This window comes from Thalassophryne amazonica, chromosome 13 (genome assembly GCF_902500255.1).
Source record: "Thalassophryne amazonica chromosome 13, fThaAma1.1, whole genome shotgun sequence".
Classification (NCBI taxonomy): Eukaryota; Metazoa; Chordata; class Actinopteri; order Batrachoidiformes; family Batrachoididae; genus Thalassophryne; species Thalassophryne amazonica.
Genome location: NC_047115.1, coordinates 38,898,938 through 38,911,648, shown reverse-complemented (window position 1 = coordinate 38,911,648; position 12,711 = coordinate 38,898,938). Strand labels below are relative to the sequence as shown.

Here is a 12,711-nt window from a genome sequence, read left to right as displayed (position 1 = left end):
TGAAATTGAAATAAAATAATGATGACATACTGTGGTATCAGCAGCACATCATATTGCAGGATAACTCCATGTACATTGATGTTTGGCGCTGTGGTCTGTGCTGTGTGATAAAGGAGGAGGGTGGGTGCCATGTAACAGGTTGGTCCCATCTGTGGTCCCTGGAGACCTCTGGAGTGATGTAGAGAGAAAAAATGCAATGATGCCACATTTTAGAGCACTCAACATGCTACTGTGTGTGCACTGGATGGAATTTGTTAGCATGAGTTGATGAATTAGTTGCTGCATGTGATTAGTTTGTGCACTGTGCCATGCTGAGCGTGCACACAAATTGAGAGTGACACTGAGTCACCAACAAACATTGTTTGCTTATGTGCAGAAAAGTAAATTCAGACATTTCAAAACATTTATTGACCACAGTATTGCTCAGAGAGATATGTGCAAGCAGAGGTAAGAATGATTTTTTTGGCCATATGTGCAGCCAAAATTATATATATTTTATATATATATATTTTGCGCACAACATACAGTGCATCCAGAAAATATTCCCACCGTTTCACTTTTTTTCCACATTTTATATTCCTGATTCCAAAATGGATTCAATTCTTTTTTCTTTTTTCTCAAAATTCGACACACAATACCCTATAATGACAGTGTGATTTTTTTTTCTTCAGATTTTGCAAATTTATTTAAAAAAAAAACTAAGAAATTACTCATACATAAGTATTCACAGCCTTTGCCATGAAGCTCAAAACTGAGTTCAGGTTCATCTTGTTTCCACTGATCATCCTTGAGAGGTTTCTACATTTTAATTGGAGTCCAACTGGGGGTAAATTCAGTTGATTGGACATGATTTGAAAAGGCACATCTACATATAAGGTCCTACAGTTGAGCGTGCATGTCAGAGCACAAACCAAGCATGAAGTCAAAGGAATTGTCTGTAGACCTCTGAGACAGGATTGTCTCAAGGCACAATCTGGGGAAGGGTACAGAAACGTCTCTGCTGCTTTGAAAGTCCCAATGAACACATTGGCCTCCATCATCCATAAATGGAAGATGTTCGGACCCACCAGAACTCTTCCTAAAGCTGGCCGCCCGTCTAAACTGAGTGATCGGGGATGCAGGGCCTTAGTCAGGGAGGTGACCAAGAACCTGATGGTCACTTTGTCAGACCTTCAGCATTCCTCTGTAGAGAGAGGACAACCTTTCAGAAGGACAATCATCTCTGCAACATTTCACCAATCAGACCTAAGACTTGAGGCTGTAATTGCTCCCAAAGGTGCATTAACAACATTGTGAGCAATGGGTGTGAATACTTATGCTACTTAGTTTTGTATTTTTTTAATAAATTTGAAAAAAAAAACTTTTTTTCATGTCATTATGGGGTTCTGTGAGTTGAATATTTAGGGGAAAAATGAATTTACTTAATTTTGGAATAAGACTATAACATAAAACATGGAAAAAGTGAAGCACTGTGAATACTTTCTGGATGCACCATAATAAAACTGTGGAAATGAATTATATGTGGTAAAATTGTATTTTATAGCTATGGAGCCACCCAAATTTCACTAAACTGACAAAATTTGTTTTCTCCTGAAATCCAAGCATTATAACGTCAATTTATTTTTGAAATGCCTTGTAAAAATACAGCTTATTTTAATGACGAGAACATATTTATCTTGTGGGGATTCCATAATGAATATTTTATTAACCCTTTAATGACATCTGCAGGAGGGCGTGCGTGTGCGCATGCATGCACTGAAAAGACCGGAAGTTACCTTTGACCGCGGGTGATGTGTGCACATGTAACGTACACTCTGACGCCCATGACATGTAAATTACTTCAGAGGAGTTTCAGGTTACAAAAACAGCATTTTTAGTTTTAGAAGAGTTTACTTCTCACTAGCTTTTCCATAATATATGAAAAACATGGTAGATTTATACAGAAACTCAGCAGTTTTGGAACGTTTTCCATTATGTTGGATTAGCAGCCAGAGGGAGACCAGCCAGTCCCTCATGCAAATCTGGGGAAGCCCCCAAATGATCTATGATGTCATTGTCTTCAACTGTGTTGGTCTCAACCGTCGCTGCAATAAGTAGTTCAAGGCCATCTGTTCTTTTGAAAATTTATTCTTCAGTGGATCTTTTTAGTATTTTTTTTCTGGACAGTGCAAATTTTGATTGTGTTGGTAATGAATCCCCTATTAAAAGGCTAATAAATAAAATTATAGTGGTGCCAAAGAAAATTCTTTTTATGTCTTAAATCTTAAAATGCTTAGTGGCACTATACGTTTAAGCACTGTTCTGTTTTTGATTTATTTGTTATGTACTTTAACTCCTTGTGGCCACTCACAGGCTCCTTTAGTGTGGACATCTTCAGATGTATGGCTTGATAGTTGGGTCCTTTCAAGGGACAGATGTTTTCTTTCAGCTGCTTTTGCTCAGGGTTTCAACAATGGAAGCATTCATCTCCACTCCAATTCATTATGAAAGTCTGGTGGACTCTGGCAAGGGTGAGTGTGTCTGCTCCTGTTTTGCTCAGGTGAAAATGTGTACTGTGTGTGTACACCTCTCTATCAGGAATAGTGGACAGAAATGTCTGGACACAATTGCAGGACTCAACAACGTAGCTTTGGTTTGCAAAGGCGTTTACTGAAGGATTCAGTGGGGTCTGGTACACGGCAAGGCAGTCCAAAACAAGCAAACAAATCAAAAGCATCAGGCTTAAGGCGTGGTCAATACAAACAGGCAGGTGGTCGAGACACAACGTGGTAGCAGGACTAGGAGACATGAATACAAGGCTGGAAGCGAAGGCACAAGGCGCAACGATCTGGCGAAGGAGTAGTGCCACCAGTGGGACATAAATCCACCCAGGTGATGAGATGCAGATTAGAAACAGGTGTATAGAAAGATCCAGAAAAGGGTGTGGCCAAAACCGAGTGCAACACCCACCACCAAGCACCAAGAGACACAGACAAGAGAGATAGGGACAGAAAATCAAATCAAAATCAAATCAATTTCATTTATATAGCGCCAAATCACAACAAACAGTTGCCCCAAGGTGCTTCATATTGTAAGGCAAAGCCATACAATAATTATGGAAAAACCCCAACTGTCAAAACGTCCCCCTGTGAGCAAGCACTTGGCGACAGTGGGAAGGAAAAACTCTCTTTTAACAGGAAGAAACCTCCAGCAGAACCAGGCTCAGGGAGGGGCAGTCTTCTGCTGGGAATGGTTGGGGCTGAGGGAGAGAACCAGGAAAAAGACATGCTGTGGAGGGGAGCAGAGATCAGTCACTAATGATTAAATGCAGAGTGGTGCATACAGAGCAAAAAGAGAAAGAAACACTCAGTGCATCATGGGAACCCCCCAGTAGTCTAAGTCTATAGCAGCATAACTAAGGGATGGATCAGGGTCACCTGATTCAGCCCTAACTATAAGCTTTAGCAAAAAGGAAAGTTTTAAGCCTAATCTTAAAAGTAGAGAGGGTGTCTGTCTCCCTGATCTGAATTGGGAGCTGGTTCCAGAGGAGAGGAGCCTGAAAGCTGAAGGCTCTGCCTCCCATTCTACTCTTACAAACCCTAAGAACTACAAGTAAGCCTGCAGTCTGAGAGCGAAGCGCTCTATTGGGGTGATATGGTACTATGAGGTCCCTAAGATAAGATGGGACCTGATTATTCAAAACCTATAAGTAAGAAGAAGAATTTTAAATTCTATTCTAGAATTAACAGGAAGCCAATGAAGAGAGGCCAATATGGGTGAGATATGCTCTCTCCTTCTAGTCCCTGTCAGTACTCTAGCTGCAGCATTTTGAATTAACTGAAGGCTTTTCAGGGAACTTTTAGGACAACCTGATAATAATGAATTACAATAGTCCAGCCTAGAGGAAATAAATGCATGAATTAGTTTTTCAGCATCACTCTGAGACAAGACCTTTCTAATTTTAGAGATATTGCGCAAATGCAAAAAAGCAGCCCTACATATTTGTTTAATATGCGCATTGAATGACATATCCTGATCAAAAATGACTCCAAGATTTCTCACAGTATTACTAGAGGTCAGGGTAATGCCATCCAGAGTAAGGATCTGGTTAGACACCATGTTTCTAAGATTTGTGGGGCCAAGTACAATAACTTCAGTTTTATCTGAGTTAGCAGGAAATTAGAGGTCATCCATGTCTTTATGTCTGTAAGACAATCCTGCAGTTTAGCTAATTGGTATGTGTCCTCTGGCTTCATGGATAGATAAAGCTGAGTATCATCTGCGTAACAGTGAAAATTTAAGCAATGCTGTCTAATAATACTGCCTAAGGGAAGCATGTATAAAGTGAATAAAATTGGTCCTAACACAGAACCTTGGGGAACTCCATAATTAACCTTAGTCTGTGAAGAAGATTCCCCATTTACATGAACAAATTGTAATCTATTAGATGAATATGATTCAAACCACCGCAACGCAGTGCCTTTAATACCTATGGCATGCTCTAATCTCTGTAATAAAATTTTATGGTCAACAGTATCAAAAGCAGCACTGAGGTCTAACAGAACAAGCACAGAGATGAGTCCACTGTCTGAGGCCATAAGAAGATCATTTGTAACCTTCACTAATGCTGTTTCTGTACTATGATGAATTCTAAAACCTGACTGAAACTCTTCAAATAGACCATTCCTCTGCAGATGATCAGTTAGCTGTTTTACAACTACCCTTTCAAGAATTTTTGAGAGAAAAGGAAGGTTGGAGATTGGTCTATAATTAGCTAAGATAGCTGGGTCAAGTGATGGCTTTTTAAGTAATGGTTTAATTACTGCCACCTTAAAAGCCTGTGGTACATAGCCAACTAATAAAGACAGGTTGATCATATTTAAGATCGAAGCATTAATTAATGGTAGGGCTTCCTTGAGCAGCCTGGTAGGAATGGGGTCTAATAGACATGTTGATGGTTTGGAGGAAGTAACTAATGAAAATACAGAACAATCAGAGAGAAAGAGTCTAACCAAACACCGGCATCACTGAAAGCAGCCAAAGAGAACGATATGTCTTTGGGATGGTTATGAGTAATTTTTTCTCTAATAGTTAAAATTTTATTAGCAAAGAAAGTCATGAAGTCATTAGTAGTTAAAGTTAAAGGAATACTCCGCTCAATAGAGCTCTGACTCTTTGTCAGCCTGGCTACAGTGCTGAAAAGAAACCTGGGGTTGTTCTTATTTTCTTCAATTAGTGATGAGTAGTAAGATGTCCTAGCTTTACGGAGGGCTTTTTTTATAGAGCAACAGACTCTTTTTCCAGGCTAAGTGAAGATCTTCTAAATTAGTGAGACACCATTTCCTCTCCAACTTACGGGTTATCTGCTTTAAGCTGCGAGTTTGTGAGTTATACCACGGAGTCAGGCACTTCTGATTTAAGGCTCTCTTTTTCAGAGGAGCTACAGCATCCAAAGTTGTCCTCAATGAGGATATAAAACTATTGACGAGATAATCTATCTCACTCACAGAGTTTAGGTAGCTACTCTGCCCTGTGTTGGTATATGGCATTGGAGAACATAAAGAAGGAATCATATCCTTAAACCTAGTTACAGCGCTTTCTGAAAGACTTCTACTGTAATGAAACTTATTCCCCACTGCTGGGTAGTCCATCAGAGTAAATGTAAATGTTATTAAGAAATGATCAGACAGAAGGGGGTTTTCAGGGAATACAGTTAAGTCTTCAATTTCCATACCATAAGTCAGAACAAGATCTAAGGTATGATTAAAGTGGTGGGTGGACTCATTTACATTTTGCGCAAAGCCAATCGAGTCTAACAATAGATTAAATGTAGTGTTGAGGCTGTCATTCTCAGCATCTGTGTGGATGTTAAAATCGCCCACTATAATTATCTTATCTGTCAGACAAAAGGTCCGAAAATTCACAGAGAAACTCACAGTAATGACCAGGTGGACGATAGATAACAACAAATAAAACTGTTTTTTGGGACTTCCAATTTGGATGGACAAGACTAAGAGACAAGCTTTCAAATGAATTAAAGCTCTGTCTGGGTTTTTGATTAATTAACAAGCTAGAGTGGAAGATTGCTGCTAATCCTCCGCCTCGGCCCGTGCTACGAGTGTTCTAGCAGTTAGTGTGACTCGGGGGTGTTGACTCATTTAAACTAACATATTCATTCTGCTGTAACCAGGTTTCTGTAAGGCAAAATAAATCAATATGTTGATCAATTATTATATCATTTACTAACAGGGACTTAGAAGAGAGAGATCTAATGTTTAATAGACCACATTTAACTGTTTTAGTCTGTGGTGCAGTTGAAGGTGCTATATTATTTTTCTTTTTGAATTTTTATGCTTAAATAGATTTTTGCTGGTTATTGGTGGTCTGGGAGCAGGCACCGTCTCTACGGGGATGGGGTAATGAGGGGATGGCAGGGGGAGAGAAGCTGCAGAGAGGTGTGTAAGACTACAACTCTGCTTCCTGGTCCCAACCCTGGATAGTCACGGTTTGGAGGATTTAAGAAAATTGGCCAGATTTCTAGAAATGAGAGCTGCTCCATCCAAAGTGGGATGGATGCCGTCTCTCCTAACAAGACCAGGTTTTCCCCAGAAGCTTTGCCAATTATCTATGAAGCCCACCTCATTTTTTGGACACCACTCAGACAGCCAGCAATTCAAGGAGAACATGCGGCTAAACAAGAAAAAAGAGCAGGCAGGAAAAAACCCAGCACTGAGAAACCCATAAAAACCTAATGCACAGGTACAAATCATGACACTCTCCCTGTAACACCATGCCATACACATCATGAAGTACAGAAAATATGGCACTGCTGGCATCAGAGAAGGTTTGAACACCGTGGACCTACTAAGATGTGTTCTTCTCTCAGAAAAGCACAAAATCCCATTACAGTTACTCCTTACACTGAGCAATGTGGAATGTGTTTCTCTGCCATTCTGGTGTATCACAACTTCCTACTACATCATTGCAGAATGTATGACCAGCTTAAATATGCCGATCCTGTCATTTATTGTGAAGTAATCTTTTTCTTCTTTTTTTTTTCCAACTATATTTTTTGGTGTGTGCAAATTGATGTTAGCAGCCCTGTTTTCTCCATCCTTCCTACTCAAGATCTTACTCAGGATTCCCAGAAAGCTGAGGCAGCCTGCAGCATTTGTCACCAAGCCAGCAGCAAAATGTCTGCTAGCATCACCAGCTGAAATAGATAGAAAAGCAGGGATTTGCCAAAGTGGAAGCATAGTCACTAATTTTTGTCCTCCCACCCCCACTGGACTCCATAACATATAACGTACCACCTCTCTCTTTCAGAGTAAGAAACATGCCAACAAGGTGCGTCTCTTCTACATGCTCCATCCTGAAGACGGAGGGCCACCTTCCAAGAGGCTGAGGCCGGACAACCCGGTGTGTTTTCTCTGTGTGCTTTTGGATATATAATTAATCATGCTTCAGGGACACAAATCTGTTTGCACAGTAACACCGTAGGAATAAAATGTTGGCCCCTACACAGTGATTACTGTATTATGCTTTTAGGGTTCAGACTAGCTGTCACGTGTCTATCCATTACTTTGACTATATATATTCTGTTGATAGGCTCTGGCCAACCCTGCAAGATCAGTTTCAAACCCAGAACCTTCTCACTGTCAACGGTGCTAATCACTACATGACTCTGGATACATGTTGCACTTCAACACAATATCCAAACGTGTATTCAACACAAGCAAGAGATTCTCTGATAACTGGGGCAGTGAAACAATTGTGCAGTGGTTAGTGTTCCGCAGGAAGAAATTTTTGGGTTTGATCCCAGCTGGAGCCATGTAGTATGACATTTGCACATACAGATTGCCTGAGTTCTTTTGCTTGTGCCCAGAATTTCTAAACAGCTGGAAATTCGGGTTGGTTTGCTCTCAAACCTGTTGGCATGAATGTTGTACTAGCACAGAGTTTTCCAATGGAAACATGGAAGTTTTGCCTTCATTAAAAAGTACATTTTTCATTCACGAGTGAAATAAATTACTTTATTTCACACTGGAATTGTGATTTATTATAAGCATACAAAAAAGCAAATATTATACTGATAATATTTACCTCCGTCAACGAAGCTGGGCAGAGGTTATTTCTTCACCCGTGTGTTTGTTTGTTTGTCAGTTTTTGAACAGCCTGTAACCCACAATTTTCCAGATATTTTTATGAAACTTGTGCAGAGGATTCATATCCCTGTAGGTATGAAATTATTCCATTTTCAAGTCAGAAAAAATCTTGGAAAATTGGAAAAATCCCTGTCCTTTAACATTGAATTTTCAAAACTCTCAAAGGACTTTTACCGTTATTTACAATTAAGGAATTATATACAGTCAGGAGATCGATGGGAGGACTTAAAAGCTTGCCATCTCCAATAGAATTATTTTTAATCAAAACCATTGAAGAAAAAAGTAAAAACAAACTTGTATCCAAATTGTACGAGGTCTGTTAGAAAAGTATCAGACCTTATTATTTTTTTTCAAAAACCATATGGATTTGAATCACGTGTGATTGCGTCAGACAAGCTTGAACCCTCGTGCGCATGCGTGAGTTTTTCCACGCCTGTCAGTTGCGTCATTCGCCTGTGAGCAGGCTTTGAGTGAGGAGTGGTCCAGCCCCCTCGTCGGATTTTCATTGTCAGGAAATGGCGGATTGATTTGGGCTTTTTTTCCATCAGAATTTTTTCAGAAACTGTTAGAGACTGGCAGCTGGAAACCATTAGAAAAATTTATCTGGCTATCGGTGAAAATGTTACGAGCTTGGTAGAGAATAAGGAGTGTTACTGTCGCTTTAAGGACGGCCCCCAGCGGCTGTGGGGCACGCCACGCTCCGAAGCCGCCATCGACAGGCTGAATGACCATTTCATTTCTAAACGGATGGCTGTCTGGATCCGTGACCATCGTGTGCAATTTCTCTGGTTATCACAAGAGCTGGACATCAACCATTTTCCAGCAGATTTCACTTTTAAAAAGAGATTTTGTCATGGAAAGCCGAGCGGAGGCTTCGCCCGTCACGATGGATTCGCTACTGGAGCGAGACAAAACCACCTCCGTTTTGGTCTCACAGGACGGCTTTGAGATGGCGTTCAGACAGCTGTCGGTGGTTTTTCCATGGAGTGATTATCCGAGAAATTGTGGATGTGCCTGGACATGCCAGAACATGTCCCGTGAGGCTTCACGGCGTTGCTGTGCGCCATGCTGTAACAGTTGAATGTGCCGTTCATTTCCAAACTGGACGCTGTGTTTTATCCGGGACATCGTCTGACTAGCACAGGAACTGTGAAAAGACATCAGCACTTTTTCGGCACATTGAGACAGACGCGCGGAGGAATTCCGCGCGTCGCGGCAGTGCCGCATGGCGCAAAGCAACGCCGTGATGAAGCTTCATGGGACATGTTCTGGCATGTCCAGGTACATCCACAATTTCTCGGATAATCACTCAATGGAAAAACCACCGACAGCTGTCTGAACGCCATCTCAAAGCCGTCCTGTGAGACCAAAACAGAGGTGGTTTTGTCTCGCTCCAGTAGCGAATCCATCGTGACGCACGAAGCCTCCGCTCGGCTTTCCATGACAAAATCTCTTGTTAAAAGTGAAATCTGCTGGAAAATGGTTGATGTCCAGCTCTTGTGATAACCAGAGAAAGTGCACACGACGGTCCCGGCTCCACAGAGCCATCCGTTTAGAAATGATCCGGTGGTTTGTGGCTCTCGATGGCGGCACGGAGCGCGGCACGGAGTGCGACACGGAGCACGGCGCGCCGAGTGTCCTTAAAGCTGTAGTAACAGTCCTTATTCTCTGTGAAGCCCGTAAAATTTTCACCGAAAGCCAGATAAATTTTTCGAATGGTTTCCAGCTGCCAGTCTCTAACAGTTTCTGAAAAAATTCTGATGGAAAAAAAGCCCAAGTCATTCCGCCATTTCCTGACAATGAAAATCCGCCGATGGGGTGGACCACTCCTCACTCAAAGCCTGCTCACAGGCGAATGACGCAACCGACAGGCGTGGAAAAACTCACACATGCGCACGAGGGTTCAAGCTTGTCTGACGCAATCACACGTGATTCAAATCCATATGGTTTTTGAAAAAAATAATAAGTTCGGATACTTTTCTAATAGACCTCGTATAATCTGTTACAATCTGATTTGTCAGATAACTCGTTTGATGTAAAGGGAAAATGGGAACTAGAAGCAAATATAATTATTGAAGATAAAGATTGGACCCGGGCATGTAAAAATGTACACAAAACAACAAATAGTCCAGTTTGGAAAGAATTTAATTGGAAAGTCATGATGCGTTTTTTTAGAACCCCCTCATTAATATTTAAATTTGATGGCACCAACTCAAATTTATGTTGGAGGAACTGTAATCACATTGGAGACCATACACGTATTCTTTGGGATTGCCCTGTCTTAAATGTATATTGGAAAGGCATTTTATCGGAGATCGGAACCATAATAGGGAAAACTATCCACAGGGACCCCACATACTGCTTCCTGTCAATATTTTTGGGACATGGACTGGAGAAATATGAGACCAAGCTTACTCAGATACTCCTACTTGTAGCAAGGAAAACAGTTACGAAGTCCTGGTTAAAAGCTCCACCTCCTACTATAGTTCAATGGCAAGAAAATCTGAAAAGAGTTTACTTAATGGAGAAAATCACAGCACAGCTTCATCTTACTTTAGATAAATTTAATGATATATATGTGCTCCTGTAGTGGGACATTTTGGGTGGTCGAACAAATAATAACAAACAACAAATCATAAATTTATACGAATGCCAATATACTACTCGGATTGTTTTTTGGGGTTTTTTTTTCTCTCTCTCTCTTTTTTTTTCTGTATAGAGATCCTCTTTTGGGATACATTTTGTAAATTGTATTTATATTTATAATAATTTATCTACATTAACAATTTATATTCTATACTGTAATTTTTTTAGACTGACTGCTGAGAAGCCAATTGTTGTGTGTTTCTATACATGTACATTGTAATTTGCATATTTTGAAATAAAATATGTTAAAAAAAAAGAATTTTCAAAAACTCTATCAAACAAATTTGAATTGCTTTCATATTTGACAGAGTTATGTAGGATGGTATCCTATATTGACTGACGAAGATTGATCGGGATCTGATCTAAATTACAGATTTTGTGGCCATTAAATGTAACATTGAAAACCCCATTTAATGTATATTTTACATTCTAATTCAATTGCATTTTTTCCACAAATCTGATTGGTTAACTGTGTGAAATTTCAGACCATATAATATCGTGGTAATGGTGGCAAAGTATTCAACCATTTCATGTTTGGATGTATTACTCCGTGCTCTGACCGGTGTTCTGACGACATGTCATTCCTGTCGAATGTCATTCGTGTGCTCTGCAAACTGCATGCATTGCATGCGCAATATTGTCGGGATGTGGAACTGTTGATTTATGCGATGAGGCCCACAATTCGACAGAACATCGGCTGCAAGCTGACTCATTCATTCTATGTAAACCAACACGTTAATATGAGGTGTGTCATGTGTTGGTGTTTACAGATAAATGTGCTTTTGTAAAATATGCCATTTTAGTATTTGTAAAAAAAGGCATTTTCAAAAAAAAAGCCAAGTTGTAATTAGATAACCGTCTGATATAACCGTGTCAAAATAAATAGAACACTGCCATGATATACTGGTGCCAGTGCGAGTTTTGGCCCTTTTTCAGCTGATTTTTCATTCGTGCGAGAATTTTTTGGATCGCACAGAGTTTCAGGTTAATTATGCGTCCTGCATTGTTTAGTATACATGGAGTACCAAGCTGCGTTTAACATCTCATGACCACCTCCTGATCAGCAATCGTATGGTCAGATGAAAATCAAACCTGTTTGATATTCTGGTCAGCCGTCATGAGGGTATCCCACTGCTGAAGCGCTCCAACTGCTCGCACTGTGCCTGTGTAAACACTGCAGTCCTGTCTTGTAATGTTTTTTTTTAAACTTTGATGTCTCCCATCGAGAGTTTTTGTAACTTAAGTTTGAAAAAAGCTTCTGTTTACGTTTTGCTTCTGGAAACACGAGTCCGACGTGGTTTTTGAACGTACAATGTGTGTGAGAACATAAATCATGCGCTCTGAACTTTTACACCGTGGGGTTCTGTGGTACAGTTTGAGCTGGAACCGAGTACAGTGATGGAAAATATCTGCCCAGCTTCAGGGCAAATACTGCCATGAACACTACTGGCCAGTAGATGGCAGTAGAGACCTTGAAAACTTGCCAAAACAAAATTCCAGATAATCTGTGTTGCTACGTTTAAGATGCGTGAAATTTAATAAACGCAAACACAATAACAACATCTATAAACCCAGAGAATATATTCACAAGAGTTTTAGGCACTAGAGTTTAATATTGTTGTCCGTGGAGCCTGATCAGAGTGTCTCAAATGCATTTCTCATGTCATGAACGTACTGAGATTACCCTATCCTGGCTACCCATAATGCACCTGGACACAGCATGTCCACACTAAAACCTTAAAAATTAGTGCATTACTTTAAAACTAAAACATATATCACATATTTTCACTTTATAAAACTTCAGACGTGATGTTAATTTAAATAACTTGTCCGAAATTAGTTTGGTTAAAATTTGAACCATAAGTTAAAAATGTATGCCTCTGGATGACTTGGGTGATATTGCCCGCATATCATTATGGGA

The 12,711-nt window shown here is 40.2% G+C and overlaps 1 protein-coding gene across 2 annotated transcripts in view; it reads left to right on the top strand.

Moving 5' to 3' along the window:
- The window catches only part of zgc:171482 (zinc finger protein), a 288,673-nt gene that overhangs the window by 119,137 nt on the left and 156,825 nt on the right, over positions 1–12,711 (top strand). For both annotated transcript variants that reach the window (XM_034185159.1, XM_034185158.1), the window contains one exon: positions 7,306–7,398. In XM_034185159.1, coding sequence (XP_034041050.1) covers positions 7,342–7,398 — 57 coding nt within the window. In that variant the 5' untranslated portion in view covers positions 7,306–7,341. The remainder of the gene's footprint in view (positions 1–7,305; positions 7,399–12,711) is intronic.